Source organism: Homalodisca vitripennis, chromosome 1, assembly GCF_021130785.1.
Source record: "Homalodisca vitripennis isolate AUS2020 chromosome 1, UT_GWSS_2.1, whole genome shotgun sequence".
Taxonomy (NCBI): Eukaryota; Metazoa; Arthropoda; class Insecta; order Hemiptera; family Cicadellidae; genus Homalodisca; species Homalodisca vitripennis.
Window position 1 is genome coordinate 67,124,815 of NC_060207.1, and position 19,123 is coordinate 67,143,937.

Below are 19,123 nucleotides of genomic sequence, written 5' to 3' on the forward strand. Positions count from 1 at the left end.
GTCAAGGAGGGTGACTGGAAGATGAGTACAGCACCACAGAGAAAATATTGAATGATCAATGCTAGCAGCAAAATGGACCAAGTTATTAAATAATTATAATGACCTTTATTTTAGAAACGTTAATACAATAAAACGTGAAATAAAAATCTAACAAACACACTCCGACTTACAGGAAATTGCTTTATAATTAATTTATAATATGTTGTATTATGTAAATTATAAAAGAAATACTTTTTGAGACATGTTAAGCTTACCTTTACAGAGTGAACCAAGAGGAACTCAAAATAAGTCACACTGGTCAGTACTCTTACATTTTAGGTTTTATATTAGTATGTGATATTTGAATTACGTAATCTTGTACCATTAGTTTTTAAAACTAACAATATTTTTACCCCGTAACAAAACTATTCTGATACGAACTGTTAGAGACGCCAGTACAGAAACCACTAACCAGAAAACAGACACTAGCAACTGAATCATGTAAAACAGCTGGGTAGTAGTGAGCATAAAACATGCCAGTTTAGTATAATGTATTTCAAAGCTAAATATGAGCTATTCGCAGCATAACATTTTTATTTCAAAAGTTATTCATGGTAAATTAATATACTCATAATAAATAGTATTGAATGAATTGAACATATATCGATATCAAAAGAGTTTGACATTCTTGAATTTCTTGTTTTAAAAGCTGTTTGATTTTATAACAAAACTAAGTGAATAAAAGGCAAATTCCAAATTCCCTAAAAATGAGTGAATAGGGACTGGTTTTGTCCTACGAATCCAAACATAGTCTTTGTTTTTAGATATTGCCCAATCTAACAACAGGCTCACATCAAAAACCAAATCTGATAAGTTCTTGTCTCTCATAACATTTAACTAAGGCCTCCAACAACTAAATTCCTTATTAAAAATGACTTTTAAAAATTCATAAACAAAATATTCCCTAACATCTGTTCCCACTTTCATACAACCCCCCAATCTGAAAGTCTTACTTGAAAATACTTGTCAATCCTAAAATCCCTGATCACATCAAACCTAGTAATAACAATTCCAATACAACCCCAAAGTTCATTCCCATGCAATACCGAAAAATGCAAAACTAGGCCCATTAACCCTTTCAAGGCCAGGACCAAATATGAAAATGTTGCACAATTTTTTGGCGATTGTGTGCCAGTCTCTTAGATTAAAATTTATAACTTTTCATAAGAATTAGAGAATGACCTAAAAGTTGTACAAAATTACTCGTATAAGGGTATATATCACTATCAACAAAAAAATAATAATATAGATGTAGTTTTAAGTAATTATAAAATAAAAAAAAAAAAAATGATATTTAAAATGGATAAAAAAAAAAAATAAATCTTTTTTAATTTTTTTTGTAAATAACTAAAAACAAGGAAAAATAATTTTACTGTGGGAAGCTATGTTATTATATTGTACATTTAAGAAAGGAACAACCATACAACATATCTTGTGTTATTTCTCTCATAAATATTTTTATTATGACACATTTTGTTATAAATACACATAATTGTAACTTCAACAATTTTATAATTGATAAAGCAACTGACTCTTACACTGCAAGAAACTTAAAATAAATATTCACATTATGGATGTACCGTTAAACAGAATCATTGTAGGATCCATAAACAGTTTCAATACAGTTAAAAACACTATTTACCGAAGAAATATGTACACAATTTTATTTGAAATATTATTTACCAATTTTTCTATTTTACAAATATGCTGCATTACAATTTCACTCTCCCGTGAGATCGCAAATTGTCAGTCATTGTAACTACTCACACACAATAGCTAAGCAGGTAACTACTAACACTACACTAATATTTAACAACCACAAAAATATAATAATAATGAAGAAGAATCCAGCATACAATAGTACGGATATTACACTTAAGCAATAAAGAATTAACAACAATAATCGAGTCAGCTAATAATGTCACGTGACAATTACGAAATAAAAAATGCATATAGACCTCCAAAATAAAAATTATATTCATATTCAAAAATAATCTAAAAATATACCAGGGAATAACAAAACCTAAAACTTATAATCATTTAACGTCGTATTTATTTAAGAAAACGACGAATATCAAGGCAGGCAATATATTGCCGCCTGGTGCTTTTCGCGTCATTGTCACCGACTGTGCAGATATATTGCCCGCCTGCGCACTTTCTTCTGACAATCGATCTTATGGCAGCAATATATTGCCGCCTGGCGCCCGGAAAGGGTTAACACCAAACTCCACTGACATTCTTCACATGCTCATCAACAAAGGAGGTATTTAAGATAAAGGACACATAATCTGTTCTACAGAAAATTCAATTTAACCACCTTCAAATGCCAACATTGTCCCTGTACAATATATAGGCCTCACAAACCAATAGTATAAGAACAAAGAATGATTGGGCACAGAAAATATGCTATCATCAGGCTGCAAGCTACAACATCCGTAGACTTTAATGACGGTTTAAAAATCCACAATAGGTAAACATAAATACCAAAAGACTGCAATCCCTCACAGTTAAGAAGATGGGAAAACTAGTATAACTAAAATCAAGAAATCTTGATTGATCTTGAATAACAATCTTCCAAACCTAATAAACCTGAGATAAGTTCTCTCCCTCCACTTCTTTCAAGCTGGCCAAAAAGTTTCCAGAGATATGTGGAATATAGTACTCATACATTGCCAATAGTTTACAACAGAATGATAAGTGTAAAAAAGTAAATATTGACATCCATCGCTTCCTCATAGTGACTCATGCACATCCCCGTAAGTAAACAGTCACTAGAATGCTCAGTACTGATGAGAAAGAATGCAGGCAGATAGACAAATTTAATTATGCGAAAATGTATAACTTTTTTCGTGTTCTTTTCAATACAGTGGACTGACCCTAAAAGATAGTTATCAAGATAAGCCCTACTGATTTTCCTATCAACCCTAGTTAACAATCCCTGGCTTTCAGTTCCTATTTATCCCAAAACCTAAAATTAATTTCAAAATTAACTTAGGTCCATATATTTCCAGTGCCATAAGCAATGCATGAATGAATGAACAAATATATACTTGATAAAATTTTAATATTCATTATAAATAAAAGATTTGTCCCAACTTTTCATTACAAAAAATAACCAGAATTAATATCTAATCAGCCACTTTTGAACTCTTGATTAGAAATAATTGTTGAGTGATAACTAGGATTATTCTCAGAAATTTGAATTATATGACAGGTCAAATGAAATATTCTCAACAGTATGGTTTAATTTAGACATTTATTATTATCACATATATTGTTGAAAGCATACATATTTAATGGGTTGACATGGAACGAGATAGAATATCAGTTTAATTGATGATTATCTTTGTATTCTCATGTATATCCCAAACAAGCTGTAGCCGACATCCACCCCCCCCCCCCCCCACCCCCCCCCCCCCCCACCCCCCCCCCCCCCCACCCCCCCCCCCCCCCACCCCCCCCCCCCCCCACCCCCCCCCCCCCCCAACACTAAGCTTTTTGAAGCTACTTGCCCCGGACTTATCTCCTACAAATTCCCTACCGTTCGTCTTGGAAAGGCTGCTTCCAACAAGGCCCGGCCACTGAAAGCCATGCTGAAAAGCCAGAGTGACGCCTTGGAAATACTTCGTAACTTTTCAAGTGAGCGCCTTATAACTGTTGATGGTATCCTTCAAGATGTAAAAGTATCCAGAGATCGAACACCCAATGAAACTAAACAATTAAATGCCCTTAGGGAACAGCTTAAAATCAGGCAGAGTAGTGGTGAGGCCGATATCACAATCAGATATGTCGATGGCATACCTACAATTGTTAAATCTAAGCCAAAAAACGCATAATTTCCAACGGTCAAGACCAGCTCTGCATGCTTTTCCAAAATGTTAATGGTCTAAGAACAAAGTTTTCACTACTTTGCCAATCTCTAAGTCATTCGATCTACGATATTATTATTTTAGTTGAAACCAATCTCACACCCGATGTCAGTAATTCTGAACTTGGATTTGACAACTATACTGTATACAGGTGCGATAGATCATCTTTATCGAGTCTCAAAACTGGTGGGGGCATCTTGGTGGCAATCAGAAAGGATCTCGATTCTTGGGAGCTCCACCCTTCCAGTGGCTGTATTGAGTGTGTCTTCACAACCATTAAGCTCAATAACTCCTTTTTCTTCCTGGGCGGTGTGTATCTACCCCCCAACCTGAACTCATCTCAGTACATTGAATTCTCCTCCATACTTGAGGAACTCTTTGTTGCCAATCCTATCTTTAACATCAGGTTGGTGGTGGGAGACTTCAACCTACCAAATGTTGATTGGTCTAATCCCTCTTCTTGCCTCTTGGATCTATCTGCACAGACTGTATACGATGTTATGTCCTTCCTAAATCTCAACCAATATAACTACATCAGAAATGAGCGAGGTGTTCTTCTCGATTTGGTCTTCTCTTCTGAAGCCTTACGCGTCCTAAATGCCTCTGACCCGCTCCTTGCAGCCGAATGCCATCATCCTGCTTTGGAAATGGAAATCTTCGTGCACCCCAAAGAAGAACTGAATTATGGTGTCTTTACTCCCAATATAAGAAAATGTGACCTTAACTTCGTGTTTGAATGGGTGCAACGCCTAAATTACTCTCTACTTGATGTTACAGACTCTGTTGACCATAGGTTTTTTGAATTTTGCTCACAGTTAAGTTGCACTATTAGAAAAGCAAGCCCACCCAAATATATGGGAATCAAGCGCTTCCCTGTTTGGTTTTCTCCCGATCTTAAACAGATGATAATCAAAAAGAAGACTTTACATAGGGGCTTCAAACAGAGTCTTGATGATCGGATTTTATCTTCAGTTCTGTGGTGCTCGTGCTACCTGCAAAAGACTGGCGAGAGAATGCTACTCGACATATATCCGCACTGTTGACTCGTCTATTCAAGGAAACATTCGTGCCTTCTGGAATCATATAAAATCTTCTAAGAGGGTACCGTCTCTTCCCTCAAAAATGCAGCTTGATGATGAATCTGTGGACAACCCGCAGGGTATCTGTGATTTGTTCGCCAAGTTCTTTTCCTCGGTCTACAGGCCCTCGTCACAAAATCCACCAGTGTACAACCTTGAAGCAACAACTTCTATATTTTCATGTCAATTCACCTGTGAAGAAGTGGAGACTGAGTTGAGTTCGTTCGACACAAACAAGGGTGCTGGCCCCGATGATATCTCTCCTATGATTCTGAGGCATTGCAGCGGTGTAATATCGCCTCATATCACAGTTTATTTCAACGCTCTTATGGCTGCTGGCATCTTCCCTGCTAATTTAAAGATTGGATATATAACACCTATTTTAAAGTCTGGATCTCCTTCTGATATTAAGAACTATCGCCCTATAATTATCCAGTCAACCTTGGCTAAGGTCTTTGAATCTCTCGTCCTTCGAAGATTGATGTTCAGCCTCAAGAATGTTATCAACATTGAACAACATGGTTTTGTCAAAAGGCGTTCGACCACTTCAAACCTCTTATCTTTTCAGAATAGTATCTTCAAAGCGTTTTCTAACTCACACCAAGTTGATGCCATCTACACAGATTTCTCGAAAGCATTTGATCGTGTTAGTCACAACCACCTTGTTGCTAAGCTCAGAGCTGTTGGTGTCGGTGGGGCGCTCTTGCGTTGGCTGGGATGTTATCTACGGGACCGTTTTCTTCAGGTGCGAGTGGCGGGCTCACTATCCCAACCTTTCCCAGCTGTTTCTGGTGTACCTCAGGGTTCCCTACTGGGGCCAGTGTTGTTCACAATCTTCATTAATGATCTGGTTCAATGTGTGGGTTCAAATGTTCTACTTTTTGCTGATGACGCTAAAATTTTCAAAGAAATTGCATCTGTGGAGGATTGTGTGTCCCTACAGGAGAGTATTGATTTGCTTGCAGAATAGTGCGACGTTAATGATATGCTTCTGAACATTTCTAAGTGCTCTATTGTGACATTCTCTAGGTCAGATACTCCTATTCTTTATCATTATAACCTTAATAATCAACCCCTGGCACGTTGTTCTAAAATAAAGGATTTGGGTGTCATACTTGCTTCCGACCTAAGTTATCATGAGCATATCAATCACATTTCTAAAAAGGCTAATGCAGCACTCTATTTTGTTATTAGGACCAGTCGTGATATGTTTTCTGTCCGAGCTCTGAACATCCTCTACGTCCACCTTGTTCGACCCATACTTGAATATTCTTCTACTGTCTGGAACCCTTACCTTGTTGGTCACATTGATAGGCTTGAGAGCATACAGAACCGCTTCATTCATTTGATTGGGCTGCGGCTGAGCTTTGAGTACCGTAATGTGCCGACTGATGACCTTCGAGTTCAGTTTAACTTGGAACCTCTCCATTCAAGACGTATAGTTCATGATCTGCTTTTCTTGAAGAAGTTGATCTGCTCTGTCATTGATGCACCTGATCTGCTCGAGTTGCTGGACTTCCGGGCATCACGTCATCTTCGTCACCCCCAGCTGTTTGCAAGGCGGCACTACACCACACAGTACATGTTTCACAGTGTTTTCCATGTTTTCCACGTCTTCAACGCCTGGCAAACAACCTCCCCAGACATCTGGACTTCTTTAATATGAGCTGTGATGCCTTCAAGAGAGAGTTGAGACTAGCCTGTCATGACTTACATATCGTCTGATAACTTTTCCCCCATTATTCTTGTCGTGTTGCTCTGTTATTGTTTCTGCTTGTCTTTTGTTACACATTTATAATTATGACTGTGCCTCTTGGTTATATATTTACATTTATTGCTTGCATTTGTTGTTTTTATAGTTTTTTTTTCTCTGTTGGTACCTATATATATTTTACTCTTGTTATTTATTTACAGTATTTTCCCCATTGTTGTTTACTTTATATAGTTTATTTGCATTGTTATTATTTATATCTTTATTTATTCATATGTCACGTCTTAGACAGTAATGTGCATGCATTTAAGTTAAATATTTTATATTTTTTTCAGTTTTTTATTTACCACTATCAGTCATTAATGTTAATATTTTTTTTACTCTTGTTATTCATTTAAAGTTTATCTTTCATTGTTGTTAATAATTTTATAGTTTATTTGCACTGTTATTATTTGTCTGTTTGTTTCTCCATATGGTATCACATCTTTTACAGTAGTGTATTTAAGTTAATACTATCACTAATTTTTAATATAATTTATACTTTCTTATTACATTAATTACACGTTAATTATGCCTAGATCTGATTTAGAGTCCAGTTGCATGTTTGGTTTGGCCCTTTTGTTTATGTATGATTTAATCATCTATCATAAGTTAATAAATGTAAATTGGTTGTTGAGCGTTGGAAATAAATAAATAAATAGAATTTGAAGCTGGTTCTTACCTTTTCACTGTCTTGCATCTTATGCCGCTCTATTACATCCTGAAAAAGTTTCAATATATTACTACCTAATTTTCATTGAGACATATTAATTTTACCTAAATGAATGGTTATGTACTAATTATCTCGTGTTTTCCTTAATTCTTAATTACTAACTTATTGAATACTTTGTACATTCATGAAAAGTAATAATATTTTGAGGACCAGAGTCATATTAATGCCAAAATTCCATCATGTCTTTAAAATACTTTGTATCAAAACTGTGTGACAATAAAGGACTTTTACATATATTAGGAAAAATCATATGCAGGGTTCCCACTCAATCTAAATACTCAAATTCACGGCTAAAGTCACGGTTTTCACGATTAAAAAAATTAAAAATTCAAGGTTGGAAAGTTTATTACATAAACAACGTTACCGGTACAAACAAAAATTCGTGTTGGAGAGGGTGGACGTTGAGACGTAAACACTAAAGACGCGGCAGAGCGGTAAAATACAAATTTAGAACTTCTTTCCCATTTGACTAAACGATGTCATTGGTCGTGCAAGGAATTGACGGTAAACGTCTAAAAAGAAACGGAAATAACAATTGGCTTCGGTTTACGACGCAAGCAATGGGCGGCGAGGCGCCCGATTTTATGTGCGATTTGCTACATAATGAATATAACAAGGCATATTATTTTTACCAAAAACCATCATCATAACAGTCATCAAAGCAATGACAAAGACAAATTTCAATATTAATTAGCATGCACATTGCTCATTATTTTCTTTAACTTACAAGTTTGTTGAAATTCTGAAGAGAAACTTGGTGGACACAGGTTAGGACTAGATGCTAGGGTGACAGGATTCGTACGTTGGCTAAGGGCTATAACTCGTTTGAGGTCCATGAAGTACACTTGCGTTGATTATTAAAGTTTTTTCTTGTTTAAACACATTTTTATTTTTATTTCGATCGATTTCTTCCACAGGAAAATTTTTTAACATAATCACAGGGTTCACATTTTTAATTAGTAACATAAAGAAAAGGCAATTTTATTGGGAAATTAAAAATAAACATATATAAAACGAAAATGTTATAAATATTATATACAACTTGTTTTAAGAAAAGTTATTTGGTACCAGTTTTATACAAAAAAAAAATTTATTATTTGTTACACTATAATAAATGGAAATTGATAAAAATGTCTAGAAATAACAAGTGGAATTACGAATTTGCACTTTTTGCTAAGTTCCTGTTGATATTATTGTTTCTAACTCAGCTGCCTTTATCCTGGCGTCAGCACAAAACCTGGAAATTTTTGTGCTTCCAATTCTTTTTTTTCGTATTGCAGCTGGCTTCCTCTCTTTCTCAGAATTATAATTTTGTCTTTCATTATTCTCGTTGTTTTGCCAAGTGCTACGAGTAGTGGGCGTGGGGAATTTTTGGCAGCATGAACTAATTCATTAGTGATTTCAATTGCCTCCAATCCTCCTGCTGCTGATACGCCGTCACAAACTTTTTCTTAAACGCGACTAAAACTCTCCTCTTCAAGTTATTCAACTCTACACTGTTGTTGACAGAGGGAAGCCTCTTTCAACAGACAGAATTTACGTGAGAAAGTCGTCTCTGAATGTGTTGAATGAAAAAGATTTAAATCTTTATATCAATTCTCACAATTAAGAATAATATTGTGAGTGCCGAGCTGGGGAACAAATCTTTATGTTGTGACCATTGAAACCTGCTGTTGTCCGAAGATGGGGGAGTGGAGTAACATGATATACCCCTCTCCCCTTCACACTCTCATTGACAGTAGTCAACAAAGGTTATTTTTACCATAACATCGCTGCAAACTAATTAAAATAAAATGAAACCTTGTACGGTTATATTTTTCATCTGCTTGAAATGATTAATAGCGTTAAACGTAATCGTATGGAAACCCGACAAAATTTATTACTTGGACGACACCTTTCCCCCTCTGATTTTGTGTTTTGTAGTAAATAACGCTTAACAACTACAATAAGTTTACTTGACGTTTGTTGTTTCCTGCGTTAGAAAAAATGCCAATGGTTGTTTTCTCAACGTTTTTTTTATAAACATGACGTTTCATTTGTAATTATTTTACTAATCTATATATTATAAAATATGAAATGTTTTTGTATGTTTGTCCTTTATGGAATCGTGAAAACTATTGGGACCGATCATGATGAAAAATTTGTACGTTTATGTATTTTTCCACGGAGCAAGGTTGTATAAGCTTTGCCCATCCCTTTCCCGAATTCAGGATTCGCGCCCCACTGGTTACTGAAATTACCCCATAAGAAATGCATTGCAGCAAACATATGTTAACGATCTTTTCAAATTTTTAATCAGCTGTTCTTTGTAAACATTATATTACACTTTTGTTTTAAAGCATAGTAGTAAGGCTTAAGAGAAACGACTTAATTTTGTTCTAAACTTGTTTTTGCAATCACTGTTCAAACCTAGACTTTACTATCCAGGATAATACAATTCAAAATTTGACGTAAAAAAGTTCACCCTTTACTGCAAGTATTTATTTAATATAAACCATGCTCATGCTTGATCAGTAGAGTAATGCAGATATTCCATAAATTACTATTCTTACGTTGGCTACAAATTATAAAGAATGTTATACATCAAACCGGCTTAGTACATTATACAATTTGAAACACACATTCACCATAAAAAATTTATTAACAGTGTACACTTGTATATTATCCATGCAGCTTAGGAATCAAAAAATTATTATTGAATAAGGAAAAAACGCATATCCTACTACCGTTCTTAATATCTAAAGAGATGAACAATAAAATTGTTTTCTTCAACACCGACCTTACTGGTAATTAATACAGTTATATAATGCCTATAAAGTTATTGGTCTCGCTGCGTTAATTGAAAATGTGTTGTGTAGGTTCTGCTCCGTCACATTATTATACTATTTATTTACGCAATGACCCAAATTAATTCAATTTATTGCTCCACCATAAATTAAAATTTTTTATAAATTTTTACAATTGTGTTAACGAGTCATTACACAACAAACGTATACAGATATCGTACTGTATAGCATTTTTTGCTCATCAATATTTAAATAAATATAAGGGATTTTAAATAGAATGAAATTAAAGTTTAAAATGTAATTTAAATTCCTTACAATTAGAATTAAGGATTTGTATACCTTTTTTTATTTTTATGAAAACAATAATAGACTATATCTGATACAATAAAACTCCAATACGAAAAGTGTTTACATTAAACGACAATCTATCAAGTAATTAAATTGTGTTATTAATCTCGCGTTCAATCAGAGAATGCCTTGTTTACAGCCGCGTAGCGTAGCCAAGGCCCGGAACCTGGCGACAGACAAAGACAGGCCTCACGTGATTTGAGCCGGAAGCGTCATCTCCCACCGGCCCTTCCTTTTCCTCATTTGTTTATAAACCATATTATCAGTAAAATCGCTCAGATAGCAGCACCTGTCAAACTTCGTGGTCTATCCCCTACATTGCGTGCTACTTTTTACTTTGCAATAGCGAAGGTCAACTTTCCCATATGATCGTCTGACGACGACCCGTGTTGATTTTATTTATTCAAAAGTTGTAGAGATTTTCACGGTATGTAAACAAAATTCACGGCTTATTTAAGGTTTTTTCACGGTGAACGAAATTCACGGCTTATTCCCGGTTTCACGGTTTTTCACGGTCGGGTGGGGACCCTGATATGGCTACTATAACAAAAGCTGTAATTTTTTAAAATTATAATCAATTCATAAAAACTAATTTGTAAATTATCTTAATTCAAGTAAATTTTAGTGTGGCTTTCCACTTGTGCATTTTACTTTATTCTAATCACCTTGCATTTATACTTCAATAAGTATAAAATTAGTACTATGATTATAATTATTGTAAATCTGTATAATTGTAATTGCATGGTCAAGCTATTAATTTATGTTGAAAGATTTTAGGAAGAAAATAGAGCTTCTAAGAAATTGGAATAAGTTACAAAAGTTATATACCAAATTTCAGCTTATTAAAAAACGCTGTTCTCAAATTAAAAATTGCTAAGTGAAAAAATCTAAATAGCAGCTACTTAGGCAGTTTTTAAGTTTTCAAAAGTTTTAATATGATATTTTAGTATTTCTTTAGTCCAGAATAATATCTGAAAATGTTGATAGAAAGATCTGGAACACCTTGTATATACAATATTTATATATTTTATATATATATATATATTTAACTGTACAATATTTTTTTTTAATATACAATTAAAGAAACAAATGAAAAAACACCTGATAGTAAATTTTCTAACATGTTAATATAAGCTTTGACATTCATACAAATTTAGATAAGTTGGAGATTTTCAAACAAAAGTATTGTAATAAATATAATTTTGAATTTTGGTAAATATAATAGACAAGAAACTTAGGGTTCAAGAAGAAAACAATTATTTAGCGAATGTTAACCCTGGAACTGGCCATCATTTTTTCCCAAAATGGCAGACACTTTTTGGTGATTTTGTAAGGATTTTGTATTTTAATTACTGCTTATCTATTTTTTAAGATACAAATATTTTAAAAACATCAATGTCTAGAAATAAATGTAGTTTACAAAAAAAAATCTTAAATATTGAATCATTTCAATGCAGTTTTTTAAAATTCACTGATTAACATAAAAATATTAGTAAATAATAAATTTTTCTCACATGTATAGAACCCCCTCAGGTAATATGAAATTTTTTTGAATAAATCTAAAATATAAAAAAGTTTGCTTATATATCTGAATTACATATTACAAAAAAAATATTTGGGTAAAAGAAGTTTATTGGTACTTTTGAATAATATATCTATAAAAACTACAAAATATGAAAAAAATGTTATGACATTATTATGTATACCATTGTGACATTTTGGAATCTATTGGATAAACAAATATTTTTTTCTATGAGACAAATATATGTAGAAGAGAAAAATATGATATTTATTGAAGTTTACATTGTATAAGATATTTTTCTATGGCAACAAACTTTTTTTATAATTTTTACAAAAGTCAAAAATGTGAAATAAAATGCTTAACTTTTTTAGGTAAAAATTTATTTTTATCCAAAGATTATTTATATTGAAGTTTACAAAAATGTATAACAATCTATTTTTATCTTTATTATTTTTTTTTTGTTAAAAAAATAAAATAAGCGATGGTCATAGAAATAAAACGCTAATACCTTCAGAAAAAGTAAAATATGTTGTATTGTCTAAAATACACGAATATGCTTTTATAATAAATACCTTTGTACTCACTACCAAGTACATTCCTAATACCACTACTGTTTAAATTAACACTCATTATGAAATTAATATAAACTGTCTACAAAAAAATTAAAACACTGAACCTACGTGAACATAGGCTTACTTTCAGTTTCACAAAAATCCAACCAATTCACTAAAACTTAACCTAACCTCTACATTTTTCACTTCACAAATTAAAATAATTTCACTATTTTCAGACAACGATAAAGTAAAGAAAATAATAAAATTTAATGAAGCTATTTTCAACGCAATAGGGATTTTGGGATTTTACAAAACACGAACTTTTCAAACACTTATTTTCCTACTGGCTATTGAAAAGATTTTTCTGAAAGCCACGAATAAACTGTTTTCAATGACAACACTTGCGATCGTGTAGAACGTAAACTCGCGATAGGGAATTTTGACAAACACACAGCAATTTTAGCGTGTTCGGAAATTACGCAAACAAATGGCAATCGGAAATGTGAACATCCATGTTTAGAATTTGCTAATGAAAGATATAACGTAACTATAGAACGTTTTATGATATAAAGTAAAACCTTGGATCTTTATCTTCAGATTTACATATGTTTTACTTCAAACAAAGTAAAAATAGACTTGCTGTGAGAGATCACATTACAACATAGTTAATGCGCCGAAAATAGCTTAGTGCCATTTTGAAACTGTAGTTAATGCATTTTGAAATATCGTCGCCGAGAATATACGCGAAGATCCCCGCGGCGACGATGTATCGTCGCCAATGAAGATGCGAGAATCCCCGGGCGACGTAATATCGTCGCCATGGTATCTGCGTTTAATACATATTTATTTGAAACCGTAAAATACTTATTTTACGAGTATTAATACATATTTATAAGTATTTTAGTAAAATACAATTTTTTTATTAATATAGTGTATTTAAAATAACATCTATGCTCAAAAAAAAATATTACTCTTTGTTGCTACAGCTGTATTTGTTTACAAAGCGGTCTAATGTTAAGTATATTGTCTTTATGGGTGTGAATTGAGTTAAATGTTGTAATTGAGGACTGTTTTTAGTCACTTTTTCTTTAGTTTTAATCTTATAGTAATAATCAGTTCTGTGAACAATGAGTGACAACATTGTAAATCACCCGAGTGAATTGGACAGACAACTGGATGTTGACCTATCAGATGACGATTGGTCTGACGTCTCATCAATTTTCAGTGATGACACTGATGTTGATCCTACCTATAGGCCAAGTATCTCGGACTCAGATGACGAAGAAATGCCATTTAGTCAGCTATCTACTTCTCGCGGTAACGCCGCCGCTAGGCCTACTCCGGACAATGACCAACCGGCCTCAGTGAGATCGTGGTTGCAAAATCTTTACCTTTAGAGATATTAATATAGTTGTTTTTGTACATACATAAAACTAAATTTAGAAAAATAAAATGTGGGTGCCCATGATAAAAATTTTTCTTATTTTTGAATTAAAAAATCTTAAAATCTATTTTTTTACCTAAAAAACTAAAAACATATATTTTAAAGTTATTTTAATGTTGTTAAACAATTTTTTATACTTCAGACTAAAATTTTTCTGTGTACACAATTTCATTCTGGACATTTTGGTGTGTAATACAAGACAATAGCATAAAAAATAGCAAAAATATTAATTTTTTACGAACAGTATGCAATACAGCTGTTTCTGCTCCGGGGATTCTCGGTAGTTCTTAGGTCAAATGGTTTTGGTACGTTTTCCCCACCATCAATATTTTGGTCTGGGGTTCAAAGGGTTAAAGCCAGTTGCTGGGTTAAGTCCATATGGTTATTTGATTTGAATATGAGTTGATGTGCCAATTCACAATTCCTTTCATTAAAATAGTTTTGAGGAATATTTTCACAATGTTTGAGATATATATATAATTATATATATATACTCTTCGAAGTACTTTAACACATTCACGACGTAGGTGATAACTACCTTCGTAATTAAGTGGCGTGTTGATATCGGTAAAATCTGTCAGAAATGCGTATTTTGTTTTTTTGCTTAAATCACTCGACAGCAGTTATAAAATATGTGCAAAACTATCAAAACGTAAATTAAACCATTTTTTGATGAACTTTTATACATATATGTGCGTGTAACCACGTGTGGTACACGAACGCGCTGAACTAATAAGACATTAATCTTACCGCGTCGTGTACCACACGTGGTACATGTGTTGCTTCTAACCTGCGTCTAGCTAGACATTTAGCGAGCATCGTTTGGCGCGCTTTTGTCTTTCTTCTGTCAGTCTGCTTCGTTAATTTGTAGGTTACCACTGCTAGTGACTGGGTGTGTGTTGAATTGAAAGTTATTTTGTGGTGTTTCGTAGTGAAATTGTAATAAAATGGACGAACAAGAGATCGATGATGCTCTTGAAGGCCACAGTGATAGTGAACTTACTGATTTTTCTGTGTCGGGGAGCGAATACTTACCATCTGAAGCAGATAGTGAGGATTCAAATGCAGACGGTAATGATGAGGAACTTGATGCAAATGAAGTAAGTCATGCATTAAAATATCGAAGAAAATGTAATTGTTACTTCAGATGACGTAAGCCTTCAGAATGCAGTTCTTTATTTCTCACACAAATATAAGCTTAAGTGATGATTAGGTTTAAATATTTATGAAAATAATACAAGATCAGAATTAGAAGAACCTTTATCAGGAAAATAATGAAACCGCCAATGGCAATGTGCCCGAAACTGATGATGGGCCAAATGGTGAAACTGAACAAGTACCGGTTAATGATGACGATGGTAATGAGTGGGATGACATAAAGAGTACTGTGTTAGACAATTTCCCTATACTGACAATGAAGGGGTTAGTATATGATTTTGACATATCAAATCCTGTAACAGTATTAGAGCAGTTTTTAACAGACGATATTATTAACCTCATCGTAGAAGAAACAAACCGATATGCCCGGCAAGATATTTCAAACAATATCCCCAAACAGAGGTCTTTTATGAGGCAGTGGATTGACTGTACTAGTGGAGAAATAAAACAATTTCTAGGGATTTTGATTGTGATGGGGATGTTGCCCTTTGCCTCAAATAAGGTTTTACTGGTCAAATGACACCATGTTTAAAAAATGACTTCATAAAACAGGCTATGAAAGAGAGAGCGGTTTGAAATGCTTCTTCGATGTCTTCATTTTCATAATAATGAAGAAGCAGTAGGTGAAGAACCCAGGATGAAAAAGCTCCAAAAATCTGCAGGTCATGTTAAATGATAGATTCAAAGCTGTCAGGATTCCAGGTGAAACTGTAGTTATAGATGAGACCATGGTCCCGTGGAGAGGCCAGGCTTAAATTTCCGGCAGTACTTGCCGGGACAAATCACACAAATATGGTGTGAAAATATACAAGCTTTGTTCTCCTGATGGCTATACCTGCAAGTTCAAAATAATACGTAGGTAAAGGTGACATTACATCTGGAAAAGGCCACAAACAAAAAATAATGCTGCATCTTATTCATGATTTCTTAGGCCACGGCCGTTTGCTGTACGCTGATAATTATTACAACAGCGTCGAGTTAGCTGAGGCCTTGCTTAAAAGAAAAAACTTACCTTTGTGGTACCTTTGAGAAAGGATTTTGAAGTCCAATCCGAAGACTGTTATAAGCAAGAAATTGAAAAAAGGGTGAAGTGTATGCGCAGGAGAACAAACAAGGTGTAAAAGTAATCAGCTGGGTCGACAAGAGGCGAGTAAACTTGATAAGTACTCGACCTGAGGATGGGGACAACTTATTGCCCAGTAAAAAAACCAATAGAAATAACGAAACCAATCATGAAACCTAGCTTGTGTTTTAGCTTACAATGATGCCAAAAAAGGGCGTAGACGTATCAGACCAAATGAGTTCGTATTATAGCCCATTGAGAAAAACATCTTAAATGGTACAAGAAGGTTGCACTAGAGTTATTGCTGGGTACATGTGTTGTGAACGCCTTTGTGGTATTCAACAGTGTTAGGGAAAAGAAAGCTAAATGGGGATATGCTAAAATTCCGATCTGTTTTGGCAAGAAAGCTTGTAGAGGAAAACAGTAACTGTAATCCTGCTTCTAACCAACTCTCAACACCTCGATTTCAGGTAATCTTATTTATAACTAGTGTATTTCATTTAAATTATATAATCTGAATCCGTATTGTTTTAGGAAACAGATCAAATAGTTTACACGTAAAATTAGGCCTCAAAGTCTGTACAAACAATTTTAATTATAAGCTTCTTGAACATTTGACTTTAACCATATTTTCAACATTTAATGTGCTGTTTTCAGCAAGACGATTACCTACTCAAAAACACGAATTAGTTAAGAGAGATGGCCTTGCTAAGCAATCAAGGAAACGATGTTTACCTTGCTATGAGTCTCTAGTTGCCTGTCATGGAACAACAGAAGCCAGAAAACGTTGCAAGAGAGTTACAACTTTCTGCAAAGACTGCACAGATAATCCAGCGATGTGTTTGGACTGTTTCAATAACAAAACATTAGACGAAAAATGTCATGTAGATTTTAGAGTTTTTTTAATACTTAAGTTATTTTCATTACTTTATTTCAATTTACGAAGTATTTGTTAGGTTAGACTTGTCACTTTCTGCAGATTAAACTCATAACTTATAAACGTGAGCAACTTTTTTTAATCTACCCGTAATAACTACTCTAAATGTATGAACATATATTAAGTTTAAGAATAACATAAAGGTTTACAGGTTTATCTTTGCTGATAGGCTTATTAGCTATCACAAACACGGCAAACAACTATTCAGATACTATGCAATTTTTTACACCAATTTTGGGAAAAAACGAGTTTGCATTGAATGAAAAAATATTATAAGAGTTTTATAGATGGCGTAGACAGAAATGTAGAACCTTCTAGGCAAACGTTAGTTTCAGAGAGCCATTTTGAAAATGCATTGTTCGTGTACCACGGGTGGTACATGACGCGCTGCTGTAATGTGGGCCGTGCGCCACACGTGGTACACGACGCGCTCGTGAGAAGATCGCCGTGTACCACACGTGGCGCACGTCGTCGTGAATGTGTTAAAGTGTACACAAAAACAGAAACAAAAATTCAGTGCTCATGTTTAATTTTCGAGTTGACACAACCCTTCATCAGAACACACTGAATTAAAACATATAAACAGAACTCAAACCAAAAACAAAAGACATAACTAAAATAAAATTTTAACAAATAAATACCATAAACAACAAGATCCCAATCAGCTGTGTGTAGAATATTTGTAAATGTTTACATAGAACTAAAAAGTTTTTTGTTATAAAAAGGAAAAGAGAATCATCTTAGGTTCAACCCATCTGGTTGCCTTGATTTTAAAATTAATTGATGTGCGATTTCAACATTTCTTAAATTTATCAGATTGGTATTTTGATTGGGGTTTGGCTCTAAATGGTAAATTCCTTTTAGGCTTAAATACATATATATGGTACAGATCAACCACCTGGTATGTTTAGCATATTATTCTGCTGTCCAAAAACAGCATGGTTGGTCCTCACAGAGTTAAAGAGTGTCTTTGTTAAGTCTGCTATCCTTACCTGTTCTGAATCTGACATAGGTTCTTCCTTGATGATCAGTTCAGATGTGAACCATGAGTTCTGCTGTGAGCTTTCCGCATTCACGATGGCACACTGGTCATCCTCGTCCACCTCCGCTTCCTCATCTGTGGCCTCCTGTAGGTAAGCATACTAAGAAATTAATAGTTGACAATGTTCTGCCACAGGTGTTCAACATTAAATTTAAACGCTAAATATTTCAAAACTGCACCAAGTGCTGCATTGTCGTCAGAATTTGGAACCTGTAAACTGATATGCTTGGAACTATTTTTCTTCTATGGGATAGTGTTTTGTTTATTGAGTCACTATGCCAGAAGGGCTTATCATCCTTACTCACTCATAGTTACACAGTCCCTACATTTGGAGAAATCTGGTTTAGTATGTCCCTACATTTGATCAAAGTAAATGGTCACTTTACTTGTTATAACCATTATAGATTGTCGAATAGTCAATAACAGTTATTTACCACAATAAACAGGCATACACAACACTGAATGCATTTTTCTTCAGTTCCTCAGGATTTTGTGGTGGTGCAAAACTACAAAAAAAGAAAATCCAAATTATGGAACATAATTTTTTGATACTATGATTACTTTCTTTTTTACTTACTATATAATTCTGCTGTTTATTGAATTTTGATGCAAATATGTTAAATGCATGTTTGTATCTAATACAGTTGTTTGGTGAGCTTTATACAGACATTTCTTTAGAACATTTTATTCAATAAACTGAACTTCCTCATTCATACACTATCTAAACTGAAAACGAAACTTATATAAGAAGTGCAATAAGGAATTATTTAGTAGAGCTAATTTCAGAGTTGGGTACTGA

General features: G+C 33.9%; 1 protein-coding gene across 2 annotated transcripts in view; it reads right to left on the reverse strand.

Annotated features, from left to right (window-relative positions):
* The window catches only part of LOC124363909 (zinc finger protein 37-like), a 104,195-nt gene that overhangs the window by 67,644 nt on the left and 17,428 nt on the right, over positions 1-19,123 (reverse strand). The window contains exons 5-6 of one of the 2 annotated variants that reach the window (XM_046819188.1): positions 18,275-18,409; positions 7,420-7,458 (exon numbers count right to left, since the gene is read on the reverse strand). In XM_046819188.1, the coding sequence (XP_046675144.1) occupies positions 7,420-7,458; positions 18,275-18,409 (174 nt within the window). Of the gene's footprint in view, positions 1-7,419; positions 7,459-18,274; positions 18,425-19,123 lie in introns of both variants that reach the window. The other variant, XM_046819180.1, reaches the window with a different exon arrangement.